Source organism: Aethina tumida, chromosome 3, assembly GCF_024364675.1.
Source record: "Aethina tumida isolate Nest 87 chromosome 3, icAetTumi1.1, whole genome shotgun sequence".
Classification (NCBI taxonomy): domain Eukaryota; kingdom Metazoa; phylum Arthropoda; class Insecta; order Coleoptera; family Nitidulidae; genus Aethina; species Aethina tumida.
This window is the reverse complement of record NC_065437.1, coordinates 27173769-27188417: the sequence shown is the minus strand read 5'-3', so window position 1 is coordinate 27188417 and position 14649 is coordinate 27173769. Positions and strand designations below refer to the sequence as shown.

The window sequence follows — 14649 nt, the reverse complement described above, 5'->3', positions numbered from 1 at the left end:
TGGTTTATAGAAATCATTTTATTAAAAAAAAGCAACAGTTTTTTAATAAACAACAGCAGGTTGTGGAATTACTCTTGTTTCAGTGAAGGCTGGGGCGGTGGCCGTGTACGTCGAATACTCGGACGTTGATGGTTCGTGGGCAATGGTTTTTACAATTGGAGCCACTGGAGCAGCATTAGCGAGAAGAGGTTGCCCATACTGCAGAGCCGGCTGAGCTGGAACGGTAATTGGACCGTGAGCCAATGCAAGTGCGTTAGCAGCAATTGGTTGTCCATATTGCACAGCTGGCACTGCTAATGGGGCAGGATGGTGAATTCTTTCGTGGACAACCGGAGCGGGGTAGGATATTCTACTATTCACAATTGGAGCGGGGTGCTTGACGATGGTTCTAGTCAGTCCAGGAGCAGTTCTGATGAATGTAGAGAGTTCGTGGACATTTGGCTCTTCAGAGTATACGCTGGTCTTGGCTGGTGCCACAACTTTGCTACCAATGGTCACAGGAATGGTACGCGTTGAAACGATAGGATCTGGATGGTGTACAACAGTTTTCTCAATTGCTGGTGTGTTTACTATAGTTGAGTAGGCGGCAACTGGAAGAGGTGCTGAATATCCATGGAGAACATGGGCATTTGTGAAGGATACGATAGCAGCGAACACGAACAACTTAAACAAATACATAAATTATTATACACTTTTTTTTAAATTATAAACTTATGTTGAACAAGTTATACTTACTTTGTATGCCATTGTTGAATGTCTTGTGGTGAATGTGAAGAATCTATGTAAACTGCCTTATTTATATTGCACATAATCTATAATTAATAGTTTCAACACTCCCTATTTTAATAGAGTATTTTTACTAATGATGTATATGTAATTAAGTACAAATAATTAGAAAAAAATTAGATATAATACATCAATAATGGCTCTTATTGATGATTTATTTTTTATTTTCTATTAAAATAAATTAATAAAAAAGCTGTGTAAACATTTGAATTAAATTTCCAACACATATCTATTTGTTTTATAAATTACTATCATACCATGATGGGCAACCATCAATTAAGTTTTATTATTTATTCACAAAGGAATATAACATTTTTCTAAACATTAATACAAAATCCTTAAAGGACTGATATATAAAAGCAATCTTGTTTTCATTAGGAATAAATTTATTAGGCTTAATTAAATAATGGTATTTATCTTTCATTTTCTATTAAAATAAATAAAGTGGCAAACTTGAATTGAAGGTTGAAAAAATAAATAATAGTAAAAAGTGTAAAGATCTTTATCAAACTATTTATCTATTATTTTTCAATTATTAAAACTAGTCAATTAACATTTGTGATCATATTAATACATTAATATTATTTTAAGTATAAAAAGATGACCGGACTGCCATAATAACATCATTCTATATTACATACTCCACTATGGCATACAAGGTAAGCACAAAACATTCACTCACAAAAAATATTTATATTAATAATTTATTTATTTTAATAGCTGTTCGCTTTCGCCGCTCTTGTAGCATATGCCAATGCCCATGTACAACCATTTCCCATTGGCTCATCATTATTGAGCGGTGCACCAATTTTGAAATCCGTAGTACACCCCGACCCTATACTTTCAGCTCGTAACTATCCCGGAACACTTTTAAACAGTAGATTTTCTTACTCGGCTCCAATTGTTCACCAAGGAATTCACCATCCTGCTCCATTAGCCCTGCCAGCTGTTCGTTTTGGACAGCCAATTGTTGCTAACCCACTGCGATTGGCCCATAGCCCAATTGCCATTCAAACTCAACCAGCTTTGCAGTATAGTCAACCTCTTCTCGCTAAAGCAGCTCCGGTGGCTCCAATTGTAAAAACCATTGCCCACGAACCAACAACGTCCGAGTATTCGACGTATACAGCCACCGCACCAGCCTTCACTGAAACAAGAGTAATTCCACAACCTGCTGTTGTATATTAAAACAATGTTGTTTTTTTTAATAAAATAATTTATTTAAATCATGTCTTAAATACCTTTAAAAAGTTAGGGTTGAACTTACGATAAATACTACGAGGGATACTTTTAGTGAATAAAAAACAAAATTTGAAAAGCCTCGAAAATTTAGAGGAAGTTGTGAATTTTTAATTTATCTTATTGTTCATGTAATCAAATTATATCTACGACATTAGCTGGATTATTCATACAATTAATATTATATGCACATAAAATTCCAATAGTCCAGTGTTTACCTTTTTCATAATAACAATATTCACAAAATCATTCGAAAACTTAATGCATTTTTGCTTTTAGGTTATGAAGACCATACATATCAAATATTTATTAAAATAAAAACAGGCTGAAACGTAAAATTTAAAAATCAAATTTTGTAATGAAAATTGGATATCATTAAAAATCCTTTTACATTGCTCTAGGTCTATTATTTTTAACACACTGATGTTAAATATGGAAATCTTAATGTCCCTATATTTCCGGAGACCTGTCTGTTATAATAATAATTAAGCGTTAGACATCTATTTGTTTTATAAATTATTATCATATTATGACGGGCAACAATCACTTAAGTATTATTATCAATCAATTCATAAAGAAAAATAACATTTTACTAAACATTAATAAAAAAAGCTTTAAAGGATTTATATATAATTTAAATTAAGCTAAATTAGTGTAAATAAAAGCAATCTTTTCTACTTTCATTAGGGTTTGAATAAATTTATTAGACTTAATTAAGTAATAGGTACTACCTATCTCTCATTTTCTATTAGAATAAATAAAGTGACCAAACTTGAATTAAGGTCGAAAAAATAAATAATACTAAAATAGTGTCGGTACAACGTTTTTGAACAATTAATGTTTTTTTTATGAATATTCATTTATATTCCATAAAAATAGCAATTCGTTTTATGAAATCGCTATAAAGATCTTTATCAAACTATTTATCTATTATTTTTCAATTATTAAAACTAGTCAATTAACATTAGTGTTCATATTAATACATTGATTTTATTTTAAGTATAAAAAGAGGACCAGATTCCCATAATAACATCATTCTATATTAAATACTCCACTATGGCATACATGGTAAGCATAAAACATTCATTCGCTAAAATATTTATATTAATTATTTATTTATTTTTATAGCTGTTCGCTTTCGCCGCTCTCGTAGCATTTGCCAATGCCCATGTACAACCATTTCCCATTGGCTCATCATTATTGAGCGGTGCACCAATTTTGAAATCCGTAGTACACCCCAACCCAATACTTTCAGCTCGTACCTATCCCGGAACACTTTTAAACAGTAAACTTTCTTACTCGGCTCCAATTGTTCACCAAAGAATTCACCATCCTGCTCCATTAGCTCTGCCAGCCGTACGTTTAGGACAGCCAATTGTTGCTAACCCACTGCGATTGGCCCATAGCCCAATTGCCGTTCAAGCTCATCCAGCTTTGCAGTATGGTCAACCTCTTCTCGCTAAAGCAGCTCCGGTGGCTCCAATTGTAAAAACCATCACCCACGAACCAACAACGTCCGAGTATTCGACGTATACAGCCACCGCCCCAGCTTTCGCTGAAACGAGAGTAATTCCACAACCTGCTGTTGTATATTAAAACAATGTTATATATTTTTTTAATAAAATAATTTATTTAAACCATGTTTTAATTACCATTATAAAGTTAGTGTTAGAAGTAACTAGGAAGCAAAATTTTAAAAGCAGTATCTACGAGATTACAATATGGCCATTTATGGATAAGGATTTATATACACATAAAATTCTAATAGTTCAATATTTGCCTTTTTCATAATAACATTCGCAACGAAATCAATCTGATGACTTAGGATATCTCAGTGCTCAAATCAAATTTTAAAATACGAGGTGAATATTACTTCCAATGATAATATCTTAAGATTAAGAGTAAATAATATAATAAATGTCGAAAAATAAACGATGCTATGTACTAATGTATGTATTAATACTATGTATGTACTAATACCTCATATTTATATGAAAAAAATGACGCTTCGCTTATATTTTATTTCCAATATTTATCATCTTACAAGTTAATCAGCCAATATTCCTCAGAACTCTTATTACATCAAATAGCGTATTTTCATCAAACAAAATTAATGAATTATTGCTTAGATTACAAAAAAGATACAAAACTAGATATTTCTTATTTAATAAATTAATGTATAGAGTAATATTTTTGTTCAGGTAGTTGTATGTTACAACAACTGAACAGCTTTATTTTAATAAAAATCATAATTACTAGGTAATGTAATAAATACATGAGACATCAACTACAAATGAGTGTTCACAGTTAATTACAAAGTAATAAATGAAGAAAATTTTATGGACACAATTGAACAATTACCTATATTTTTATTATTAATTAATTATTAGTCAAATAAATATTTTTTTAAATATTGGTACCGGAATATATATAACTAATTATGAAATTTACAGTGAAAATTTAAAAACGGAAATAAGAAATTATATTATTATTAATGATAAACTAATCATTCTTTAAAATTCATTTTGATTGACTGATAATGATGTGAAACCGTATATATAAAGCAAGTATATTCTTTACTGATTATAGTCCCACTAAGACTCAGCAATGGCATACACAGTAAGTATAACCATATTTTGTAAATCATTTTAATTAATGTTTGAAATTTTATATTAGCTGTTCGTATTCGCTGGCCTCCTCGCTTTTGCAAACAGTCATGGAATAGCCGGATATTCAGATGCTCTTCCAGTCTCCTCGTACTCAGCGATAATAAACACTCCAGCAATTGAGAAAACCGTTGTACATCATCCAGATCCAATTATCTCAACTCGCACTGTTCCTGTAACTGTTGGCAGCCAAGTTGTATCTCCAGCGAAAACCAGTGTGTACTCCGAAGAGCCAAACGTCCATGAACACTCTACTTTTATCAGGACTGCTCCTGCGCTTACTAGAACCCTCGTTCAGCATCCTGCCCCAATTGTAAACAGTAGAATTTCCTATCCGGCTCCAATTGTTCATGAAAGACTTCATCATCCTGCACCAATTGCTGTGCCAGCTTTGCAATATGGTGGACCGGCTGTTGCTGAAGCTCTTTCTGTTGCTCCTGTTGTGAATCATCATGCTCCAATTGGTGTACCAGCTGTGCGTTTTGATGGACCAGTTATTGCTGAACCTCTTCCAGTAGCTCCTGTTGTGAATCATGTTCCATTTGGAGTTCCAGCCGCAAGTTATGGTGAACCACTGGTTGCTAACAGTGTTCCAGTGAATCCGATACAGTGGTGAAATTTGTTATCTGTTACGTTTTTTAAATAAAATAATTTATTTAGACCATGTTTCAAATACCATCATAAAGTTTGTGTTGAACTAAAATAAATATAATGTTACAAGAGATTACATTTAATAATTAAAAAATTCAATTTAAAAAGTCACGAATTTTTAAAAGAATAATGTGAATGTTTAAATTATTATACTGTTCATATAATCAAATTATATATGCGAAATTCAGACATATCCTTATATGCACATAACATTTTTTAGTAATTAAATGTTTACGTTTTTCATAATGAATACATTCACAACAAAGCCTATCTAATGATTCAGAATACCCTAATATATTTATAAATTTTTTATATGAAAACTTTAAATACCAAAATATGTATGTTTGTAAAATTAATAAATAATAATATAATAGAAATTTTCATGTCCTCATATTTCTGAAGATCTATCTATTATAATAATACCTACACTAAAATTACATCTAATTTAGTTTTTAAATTGGCATACAGTCATTCCATAATTAATTTCAGTAATAATATTTTAATATTAAGAGTAAATTATAGGCAAAATGTCATTAAATAAATGTTGATATCAACCATACCATATATACCGAATACTCCCATATCAAATAACCCCATATTTCTATGAAAAAATATCAAAATTTTATTTCAATTATTTATCATCTTACAAGTTACTGAATAAAATTTGCCAGAATTTTTCTTACATCAAATATTGTATCTTTATCAAACAAAATTGGTAAAATATAGTTCGGATAACAAAAAAAAGGAAACGAAAAAATAATTAGTTCTAAATTAATAAATTAATGTAGAGAGGTATACTTTGTGTTCATGTAGTTGTAAGTTACATCAGAACAGATTTATTTTAGTCAAAATCTTAATTACTAAAGGAATTAATAAATACATTAGATATCAATTTTAAATTAATTTATAATAGTTATTAATCACAAAGCAGCGAAGAAAATTTTACAAGTGGAACTGTCAAATTATCTATATGTTAATTATAAATTACTAAAACAAATATTTTTTAAATAATGATACTGGAATATAAATAACCAATTAGGAAATTTATAGTGTAAATTAAAAAACGGAAATAAGAAATTGCATTATTATTAATCATAAAATAAGCATTTTTTAAAATACATTTTGATTGATTGATAATGATGTGAGGCAATATATATAAAGCAAGTTTATTCCTTACTGACTGTAGTCAAACTAAGATTCAACAATGACATACACAGTAAGTACAACCATTATTTGTGAATCATTTTAAATAGTAATATAATTTTTGACATTTTATATATTAGCTGTTCGTACTCGCTGGCCTCGTCGCCTTTGCCAACAGTCATGGATTAGCCGGATATTCAGCTACTCTTCCAGTCTCCCCATACTCAGCAATAATAAACACTCCAGCAATTGAGAAAACCGTTGTACACCATCCAGATCCAATTATCTCAACTCGAACCGTTCCTGTAACGGTTGGCAGTCAAGTTGTATCTCCAGCCAAGACCAGTGTGTACTCCGAAGAGCCAAACATCCATGAACATTCTACGTTTATTAGGACTGCCCCTGGACTCACCAGAACCATCGTCCAGCATCCTGCCCCAGTTGTAAACAGTAGAATTTCCTATTCGGCTCCAATTGTCCATGAAAGACTTCATCATTCTGCACCAATTGCTGTGCCAGCTTTACAATATGGTGGACCGGCTGTTGCTGAAGCTCTTTCTGTTGCTCCTGTTGTGAATCAACATATTGGTGTACCAGCTGTGCGTTTTGATGGACCTGTCGTTGCAGAACCTCTTCCAGTAGCTCCTGTTGTGAATCATGTTCCTCTTGGCGTGCCAGCCGCACGTTATGACGAACCACTGGTTGCTAACAGTGTTCCAGTGAATCCGATTCAGTGGTGAAATTTGTCTGTTACGTTTTTTAAATAAAATAATTTATTTAGACCATGTTAAAAATATTATCATAATGTTTGTGTTGAACTAAAATAAATATAATGTTACAAGAGATTACTTTTAATAATTAAAAAACTAAATTTAAAAAGTCACGAAATGTTAAAAGAATAATATGAATGTTTAAATTATTATACTGTTCACATTTTTAATAATAACAACATTCACAACAAAGCCTATCTAATGATTCAGAATACCATAATATATTCATAAATTTTTGATAATAGAAATAGAAATTCTAATGTACTCATATTTCTGAAGATATATCTATTACAATAATACCTACATTATAATTATATCTTGTTTGGTTTTTAAATTGGCATACAGTCATTCCATAATTCCATAATTTCAATAGTAATATTTTATTATTAAGAGTAAATTATAGGCAAAATGTCATAAAATAAATGTTGCTACTATATATACCTAATACTCCCATACCAAATAACCCCATATTTCTTTGTAAAAATATGAAAATTTTTTTTCTATTATTTATCTTCTTACAAGTTAGTGAATAAAATTTGCCGGAATTATTCTTACATCAAATATTGTATTTTTATCAAACAAAATTGGTAATTTATAGTGTAAATTAAAAAACGGAAATAAGAAATTGCATTATTATTAATGACAAAATAAGCATTTTTTAAAATACATTTTGATTGATTGATAATGATGTGAGGCAATATATATAAAACAAGTTCATTCCTTACTGACTGTAGTCCAACTAAGATTCAACAATGACATACGCAGTAAGTACAACCATTATTTGTGAATCATTTTAAATAGTAATATAATTTTTGACATTTTATATATTAGCTGTTCGTACTCGCTGGCCTCGTCGCCTTTGCCAACAGTCATGGAATAGCCGGATATTCAGCTGCTCTTCCAATTTCCCCGTACTCAGCGATAATAAACACTCCAGCAATTGAGAAAATCGTTGTACCCATCCAGATCCCATTATCTCAACTCGTACCGTTCCTGTAACGGTTGGCAGTCAAGTTGTATCTCCAGCCAAGACCAGTGTGTACTCCGAAGAGCCAAACATCCATGAACATTCTACGTTTATTAGGACTGCCCCTGGACTCACCAGAACCATCGTCCAGCATCCTGCCCCAGTTGTAAACAGTAGAATTTCCTATCCGGCTCCAATTGTCCATGAAAGACTTCATCATCCTGCACCAATTGCTGTGCCAGCTTTGCAATATGGTGGACCGGCTGTTGCTGAAGCTCTTTCTGTTGCTCCTGTTGTGAATCATCATGCTCCAATTGGTGTGCCAGCTGTGCGTTTTGATGGACCAGTCATTGCTGAACCTCTTCCAGTAGCTCCTGTTGTAAATCATGTTCCATTTGGAGTGCCAGCCGCACGTTATGGTGAACCATTGGTTGCTAACAGTGTTCCAGTGAGTCCGATACAATGGTGCAATTTGTTGTTTGTTATGTTTTTTAAATAAAATAATTTATTTAGACCATGTTTCAAGTACCATCATAAAGTTTATGTTGAACTAAAATAAATATTATGTTTCAAGAGATTACTTTTAATAATTAAAAAAACTAAATTTAAAAAGTTACGAAATTTTAAAAGAATAATATGAATGTTTAAATTATTATACTGTTCATATAATCAAATTATATATGCGAAATTCATAGATATCCTTATATGCACAAAACATTTTTTAGTAATTGAATGTTTACGTTTTTCATAATAACTACATTCATAACAAAGCCTATCTAATGATTCAGAATTCCCTAATATATTTATATGTTTTTGACATGAAAACTTTAAGTACCAAAATATGTATGTAAAATTTATAAATAATAATAAAATAGAAATTCTAATGTCCTTATATTTCTGAAGATATATCGATTACAATAGTACCTACATTATAATTATATCTAATTTTGTTTTTAAACTGGTATACAGTCATTCCGTAATTCCATAATTTCAATAATAATATTTTAATATTTAGAGTAAATTATAGCCAAAATGTCATAAAATAAATATTGCAGTAGCAATATTTATTTTATGTTATTTGGGAGTATTAGTTATATATAGTAATATATACCTAATACTCCCATACCAAATAACCCCATATTTCTTTGAAAAAATATGAAAATTTTATTTCTATTATTTATCATCTTACAAGTTAGTGAATAAAATTTGCCAGAAGTATTCTTACATCAAATATTGTATTTTTATCAAACAAAATTGGTAAAATATAGTTCGGATAACAAAAAAAGAAAAAAGAAAAAATAATTAGTTCTAAATTAATAAAATAATGTATAGAGATGTACTTTTTGTTTAAGTAGTTGTAAGTTAGATATCAGTTCTAATTAATTGGTAATAGTTATTATACACAAAGCAGCGAAGAAAATTTTTCAAGTGGAATTGACAAATTATCTATATATTAATTATACATTACTCAAACAAATATTTTTTAAATAATGATACTGGTATATAAATAACCAATTAGGAAATTTATAGTATAAATTAAAAAATGGAAATAAGAAATTACATTATTATTAATGACAAAATAAACATTTTCTAAAATACATTTTGATTGATTGATAATGAGGTGAGGCAATATATATAAAGGAAATATGTTCCTTACTGACTGTAGTCCAACTAAGATTCAACAATGACATACACAGTAAGTACAACCATTATTTGTGAATCATTTTAAATAGTAATATAATTTTTGACATTTTATATATTAGCTGTTCGTATTCGCTGGCCTCCTCGCCTTTGCCAACAGTCATGGAATAGCCGGATATTCAGCTGCTCTTCCAGTCTCTCCATACTCAGCAATAATAAACACTCCAGCAATTGAGAAAACCGTTGTACACCATCCAGATCCCATTATCTCAACTCGTACCGTTCCTGTAACGGTTGGCAGTCAAGTTGTATCTCCAGCCAAGACCAGTGTGTACTCCGAAGAACCAAACGTCCATGAACATTCTACTTTTATCAGGACTGCTCCTGCACTTACTAGAACCGTCGTCCAGCATCCTGCCCCTATTGTAAACAGTAGAATTTCCTATCTGGCTCCAATTGTTCATGAAAGACTTCATCATCCTGCACCAATTGTCACGCCATCTTTGCAATACGGTGGACCAGTTGTTGCTGAAGCTCTTCCTGTGGCTCCTGTCGTTAATCATCATGCTCCGATTGGTGTACCAGCTGTCCGTTTTGATGGACCAGTCGTTGCTGAACCTCTTCCAGCAGCTCCTGTTGTGAATCATGTTCCATTTGGCGTGCCAGCCGCACGTTATGGTGAACCATTGGTTGCTAACAGTGTTCCAGTGAGTCCGATACAGTGGTAAAATCTATTGTCTAAAAACACATACACTTCATGAACTCAAGTATTACGAAATTGTGTTCGTTTTTTCTAATTCTTGACGACATGATTCTTCATATATTTTTTGTTTCCTATTTGTTGATAATAAAAAAATATTGTTACTAATATTGTTTGTGATTTAAAACTGGCAACTAACTAGCCACCTAAAATTTGAATATGAAATCCATAAATAAAAAAGGAGTCATTGAACTGTAACGTCTAACCACATAAATGATGAAACTGTATCAGAGAGATTCGATTCTGACAGCACAGTACAATGCTGTTTTTGACACAGTGCCAATGAGAAACATCACAAGCAAACAACCCAGACGCCCATGCTGAGTTTTGTCTTCGTGTCAGCGTCATCTGGAGTGGGCTACGTGTAATTACACAGCTCGCTTTAATTACCAATGTAAACGACGCCCTTTCCACCAGCCGTACCGGAGCGTTCGCCAAACGTTCACGGAATCGCGAATTCGGCGAATTTGTTTTATGTCTTGGCTCATGAACAAGACGGATTAAGGTTTACCGGATGATGGATATGGAAATTTCTGTTTTATTTGTTTATTGACAGATGTTGGACACATAAAGGCTTATTCGACTCTGTTCCACATATGCATATTAAAATAAATGTGCATAATAAAATAAATAGTTACAAAAGTAAATTTTAAATTTTTGTATATAACGTTTTATTTTAATCTTATTATCAACAATCCTAAACACGAGAATGGATAATTGGGACACATAAGTCAGATGAAACTTTGTTTGACTTTTTGAGTTTGAGTTTTTCATATCTCATTTAGTAAAAAACATACCCTAAAGCTCATGAAGGGTAAAATAATAATTATATATATATATAATATATAACTTACAACTACTTGAACATATCGTTCTATACATTAATTTAGAAATATTTATTTTTCAACTTTTTTTTTGTAATCTAAACGATATTTCGTTTAATGTAAATACACTATTGGATGTAAAGAGAGTTTTGCAAAATTTTATTTTACGAGCTTGTAAGATGATAAATAAAAGAAACACAAATATAAGCTAAGTGCCACTTTTTTTGTTATTGAAATATGATTTTATTAGATACTTATAATGTAGCAACATTTGTTAGTTGACATCTAGCTTATAATTTACTCTTTATCTTAAAATATTTTTATTGAAATTATGGTATGACGGTATGACAATAATAAAAAACTAAACTTAACTTATTAAATGTAATTATAGTGTAAGTATTATTATAATAGATATGTCTATAGAAATATGAGAAAACATACATGTTTTGATATTCATGGTTTTTATATCAAAATTGTATATGTGTGTTAAGATATTTCGAATCATTAGATTGATTTTGGTATGCATCTTGTTATTATGAAAAGACAAATATTCAACTACTAGAATTTTATACGCATATAAGCATATATATTGTAATTTCGTATATGTAATTCGATTTTATGAACAATATAATACAATTCCTTTAAAATTTCGTAACTTCAAATTTTGTATTATAATTTTTAAAAGTATTGCTTGCATCTCTTGTAGTATAAATTCAACATTATGTATATAATGATATTTGAAACATGGTTTAAATAAATTATTTATTTCAAAAACATAACAGGTAACAGATTTCACCACTGTATCGGACTCACTGGAAGACTATTAGCAACCAATGGTTCACCATAACGTGCGGCCGGCACGCCAAGAGGAACATGATTCACAACAGGAGCTACTGGAAAAGGTTCAGCAACGACTGGTCCATCAAAACGAACAGGTGGTACACCAATCGGAGCATGATGATTAACAACCGGAGCCACAGGAAGAGCTTCAGCAACAACTGGTCCACCATATTGCAAAGATGGCGCGACAATTGGTGCAGGATGATGAAGTCTTTCATGAACAATTGGAGCCGGATAAGAAATTCTACTGTTTACAATTGGGGCAGGATGCTGGACGACGGTTCTAGTAAGTCCAGGGGCAGTCCTGATAAAAGTAGAATGTTCATGGACGTTTGGCTCTTCGGAGTACACACTGGTCTTGGCTGGAGATACAACTTTACTGCCAACAGTTATTGGAACGGTACGAGTTGAGATAATGGGATCTGGATGGTGTACAACGGTTTTCTCAATTGCTGGAGTGTTTATTATCGTTGAGTATGGAGAGACTGGAAGAGCAGCTGAATATCCGGCTATTCCATGACTGTTGGCAAAGGCGAGGAGGCCAGCGAATACGAACAGCTAATATAAAATTTCAAACATTATTTAAAATGATTCACAAAAGTTGGTTATACTTACTGTGTATGCCATTGTTGAATCTTAGTTGGACTATAATCAGCAAGGAAAATAATTGCTTTATATATACGTCTTCACATTGTTATCTATCAATCAAAATGCATTTTAAAAATGCTTATTTTATCATTAATAATAATGTAATTTCTTATTTCAGTTTTTTAATTTATACTATAAATTTCCTAATTAGTCATTTATATTCCGATATCATTATTTAAAAAATATTTGTTTGAGTAATTAATAATTAATATAGAGATAATTCCAATTGTAAAATTGTCTTCACTTCTTTTCTTATTTCTGTTTTTTAATTACACTATAAATTTCCTAATTTTTTATTTACATTCCGATATTATTATTTAAAAAATATTTGTTTGAGTAATTTTTAATTAATATATAGATAATTTGTCAATTCCATTTGTAAAATTTTCTTCATTTTTCTGTGATTAACTATTATCAATTAATTAGAATTGATATCTAATGTATTTATTAATTCACTGCGTAATTATGAATTTGATGAAAATAAAGTTGTTCTGATGATGTAACTTACAACTACTTAAACAAAAAGTATATCTCTATACACCAATTTATTAATTAAGAAATAATTATTTTTTCATCTTTTTTGTAATTCAAAAAATATTTTGATAAAAATAAAATATATGATGTAAGAATAATTCTGTCAAATTTTATTTTATTAACTTGAAAGATGATAAATAATCGAAATAAAAATATAAGGAAATATGAGGTTATTAGATATGTCTAATGTAGCAACATTTATTTGATGATATTTAGCCTAGAGTTTACTCTTAATCTTAAAATATTATTATTGAAATTATGGAATTATGACTTTATAACAATTTAAAAAACAACTTAGATGTAATTATAGTGTGGGTGTTATTAGATAGGTATACAGAAATATGAGGACATTAGGGTTTCTATATTATTAGTATTTATTATTTTTATAAACATACATATGTTTATACTTAAGGTTTTCATATCAAAAATTTATAAACGTATTAAGGTATTCTGTATCATTAGATATGTTTTGTTTTGAATGTTGTTATTAGGAAAAGTGTAAACATTCGATTACTAAAAAATGTTATGTACGTGTAAGGATAATCATATTTTAATTTCGTATATATATATATATATATATATATATATATATATATATATATATATATATTGATTAAATCACTAATATAATAATTTAAACATTCATATTATAATTTTAAAATTTCGTAACTTTTTAAATTTTGCTTTTAATTATTAAAAGTAATCTTTTGTAACATAATATTTATTTTAGTTCAACACAAACTTTATGATGGTATTTGAAATATGGTCTAAATAAATTATTTTATTTAAAAAAACATAACAAGCAACAGATTTCACCACTGTATCGGATTCACTGGAACACTGTTAGCAACCAATGGTTCACCATAACGTGCGGCTGGCACGCCAAATGGAACATGATTCACAACAGGGGCTGCTGGAAGAGGTTCGGCAACGACTGGTCCATCAAAACGAACAGCTGGTACACCAATCGGAGCATGATGATTAACAACCGGAGCCACAGGAAGAGCTTCAGCAACAACTGGTCCACCATATTGCAAAGATGGCGCGACAATTGGTGCAGGATGATGAAGTCTTTCATGAACAATTGGAGCCGGATAAGAAATTCTACTGTTTACAATTGGGGCAGGATGCTGGACGACGGTTCTAGTAAGTCCAGGGGCAGTCCTGATAAAAGTAGAAT

At 30.7% G+C, this 14649-nt stretch overlaps 5 protein-coding genes across 6 annotated transcripts; 3 read left to right on the top strand and 2 right to left on the bottom strand.

The window, feature by feature from the left end:
* On the bottom strand, positions 1 to 747 carry LOC109595675 (uncharacterized). Its single transcript, XM_020011092.2, has 2 exons — positions 736 to 747; positions 1 to 663 (listed from the first exon to the last, which is right to left on the bottom strand). Exons 1-2 carry the CDS (start codon positions 745 to 747, stop codon positions 43 to 45), a joined length of 633 nt encoding a protein of 210 aa, XP_019866651.2. The 3' UTR covers positions 1 to 42.
* Positions 748 to 1432: 685 nt separating this feature from the next.
* Positions 1433 to 2230, top strand: LOC109595678 (uncharacterized). The gene is made up of 2 exons (XM_020011096.1): positions 1433 to 1445; positions 1507 to 2230. The coding sequence occupies exons 1-2, from the start codon at positions 1434 to 1436 to the stop codon at positions 1972 to 1974; spliced, it is 480 nt and encodes a 159-aa protein (XP_019866655.1). The 5' UTR covers position 1433; the 3' UTR covers positions 1975 to 2230.
* Positions 2231 to 3062: 832 nt separating this feature from the next.
* LOC126264977 (uncharacterized) lies at positions 3063 to 3644 on the top strand. The gene is made up of 2 exons (XM_049964876.1): positions 3063 to 3093; positions 3154 to 3644. The coding sequence occupies exons 1-2, from the start codon at positions 3082 to 3084 to the stop codon at positions 3619 to 3621; spliced, it is 480 nt and encodes a 159-aa protein (XP_049820833.1). The 5' UTR covers positions 3063 to 3081; the 3' UTR covers positions 3622 to 3644.
* Positions 3645 to 6539: 2895 nt separating this feature from the next.
* Positions 6540 to 10710, top strand: LOC109595670 (uncharacterized). Of its 2 annotated transcripts, none has more exons than XM_049964875.1 (2): positions 6540 to 6558; positions 9986 to 10710. In XM_049964875.1, the coding sequence occupies exons 1-2, from the start codon at positions 6547 to 6549 to the stop codon at positions 10589 to 10591; spliced, it is 618 nt and encodes a 205-aa protein (XP_049820832.1). In that variant the 5' UTR covers positions 6540 to 6546; the 3' UTR covers positions 10592 to 10710. The 2 variants fall into 2 exon arrangements, with proteins under 2 accessions (XP_049820832.1, XP_019866646.1); XM_020011087.2 differs by lacking the exon at positions 6540 to 6558 and adding an exon at positions 9900 to 9918.
* Positions 10711 to 12087: 1377 nt separating this feature from the next.
* LOC109595677 (uncharacterized) lies at positions 12088 to 12914 on the bottom strand. Its single transcript, XM_020011095.2, has 2 exons — positions 12903 to 12914; positions 12088 to 12845 (listed from the first exon to the last, which is right to left on the bottom strand). Exons 1-2 carry the CDS (start codon positions 12912 to 12914, stop codon positions 12240 to 12242), a joined length of 618 nt encoding a protein of 205 aa, XP_019866654.1. The 3' UTR covers positions 12088 to 12239.
* Positions 12915 to 14649: the final 1735 nt, after the last annotated feature.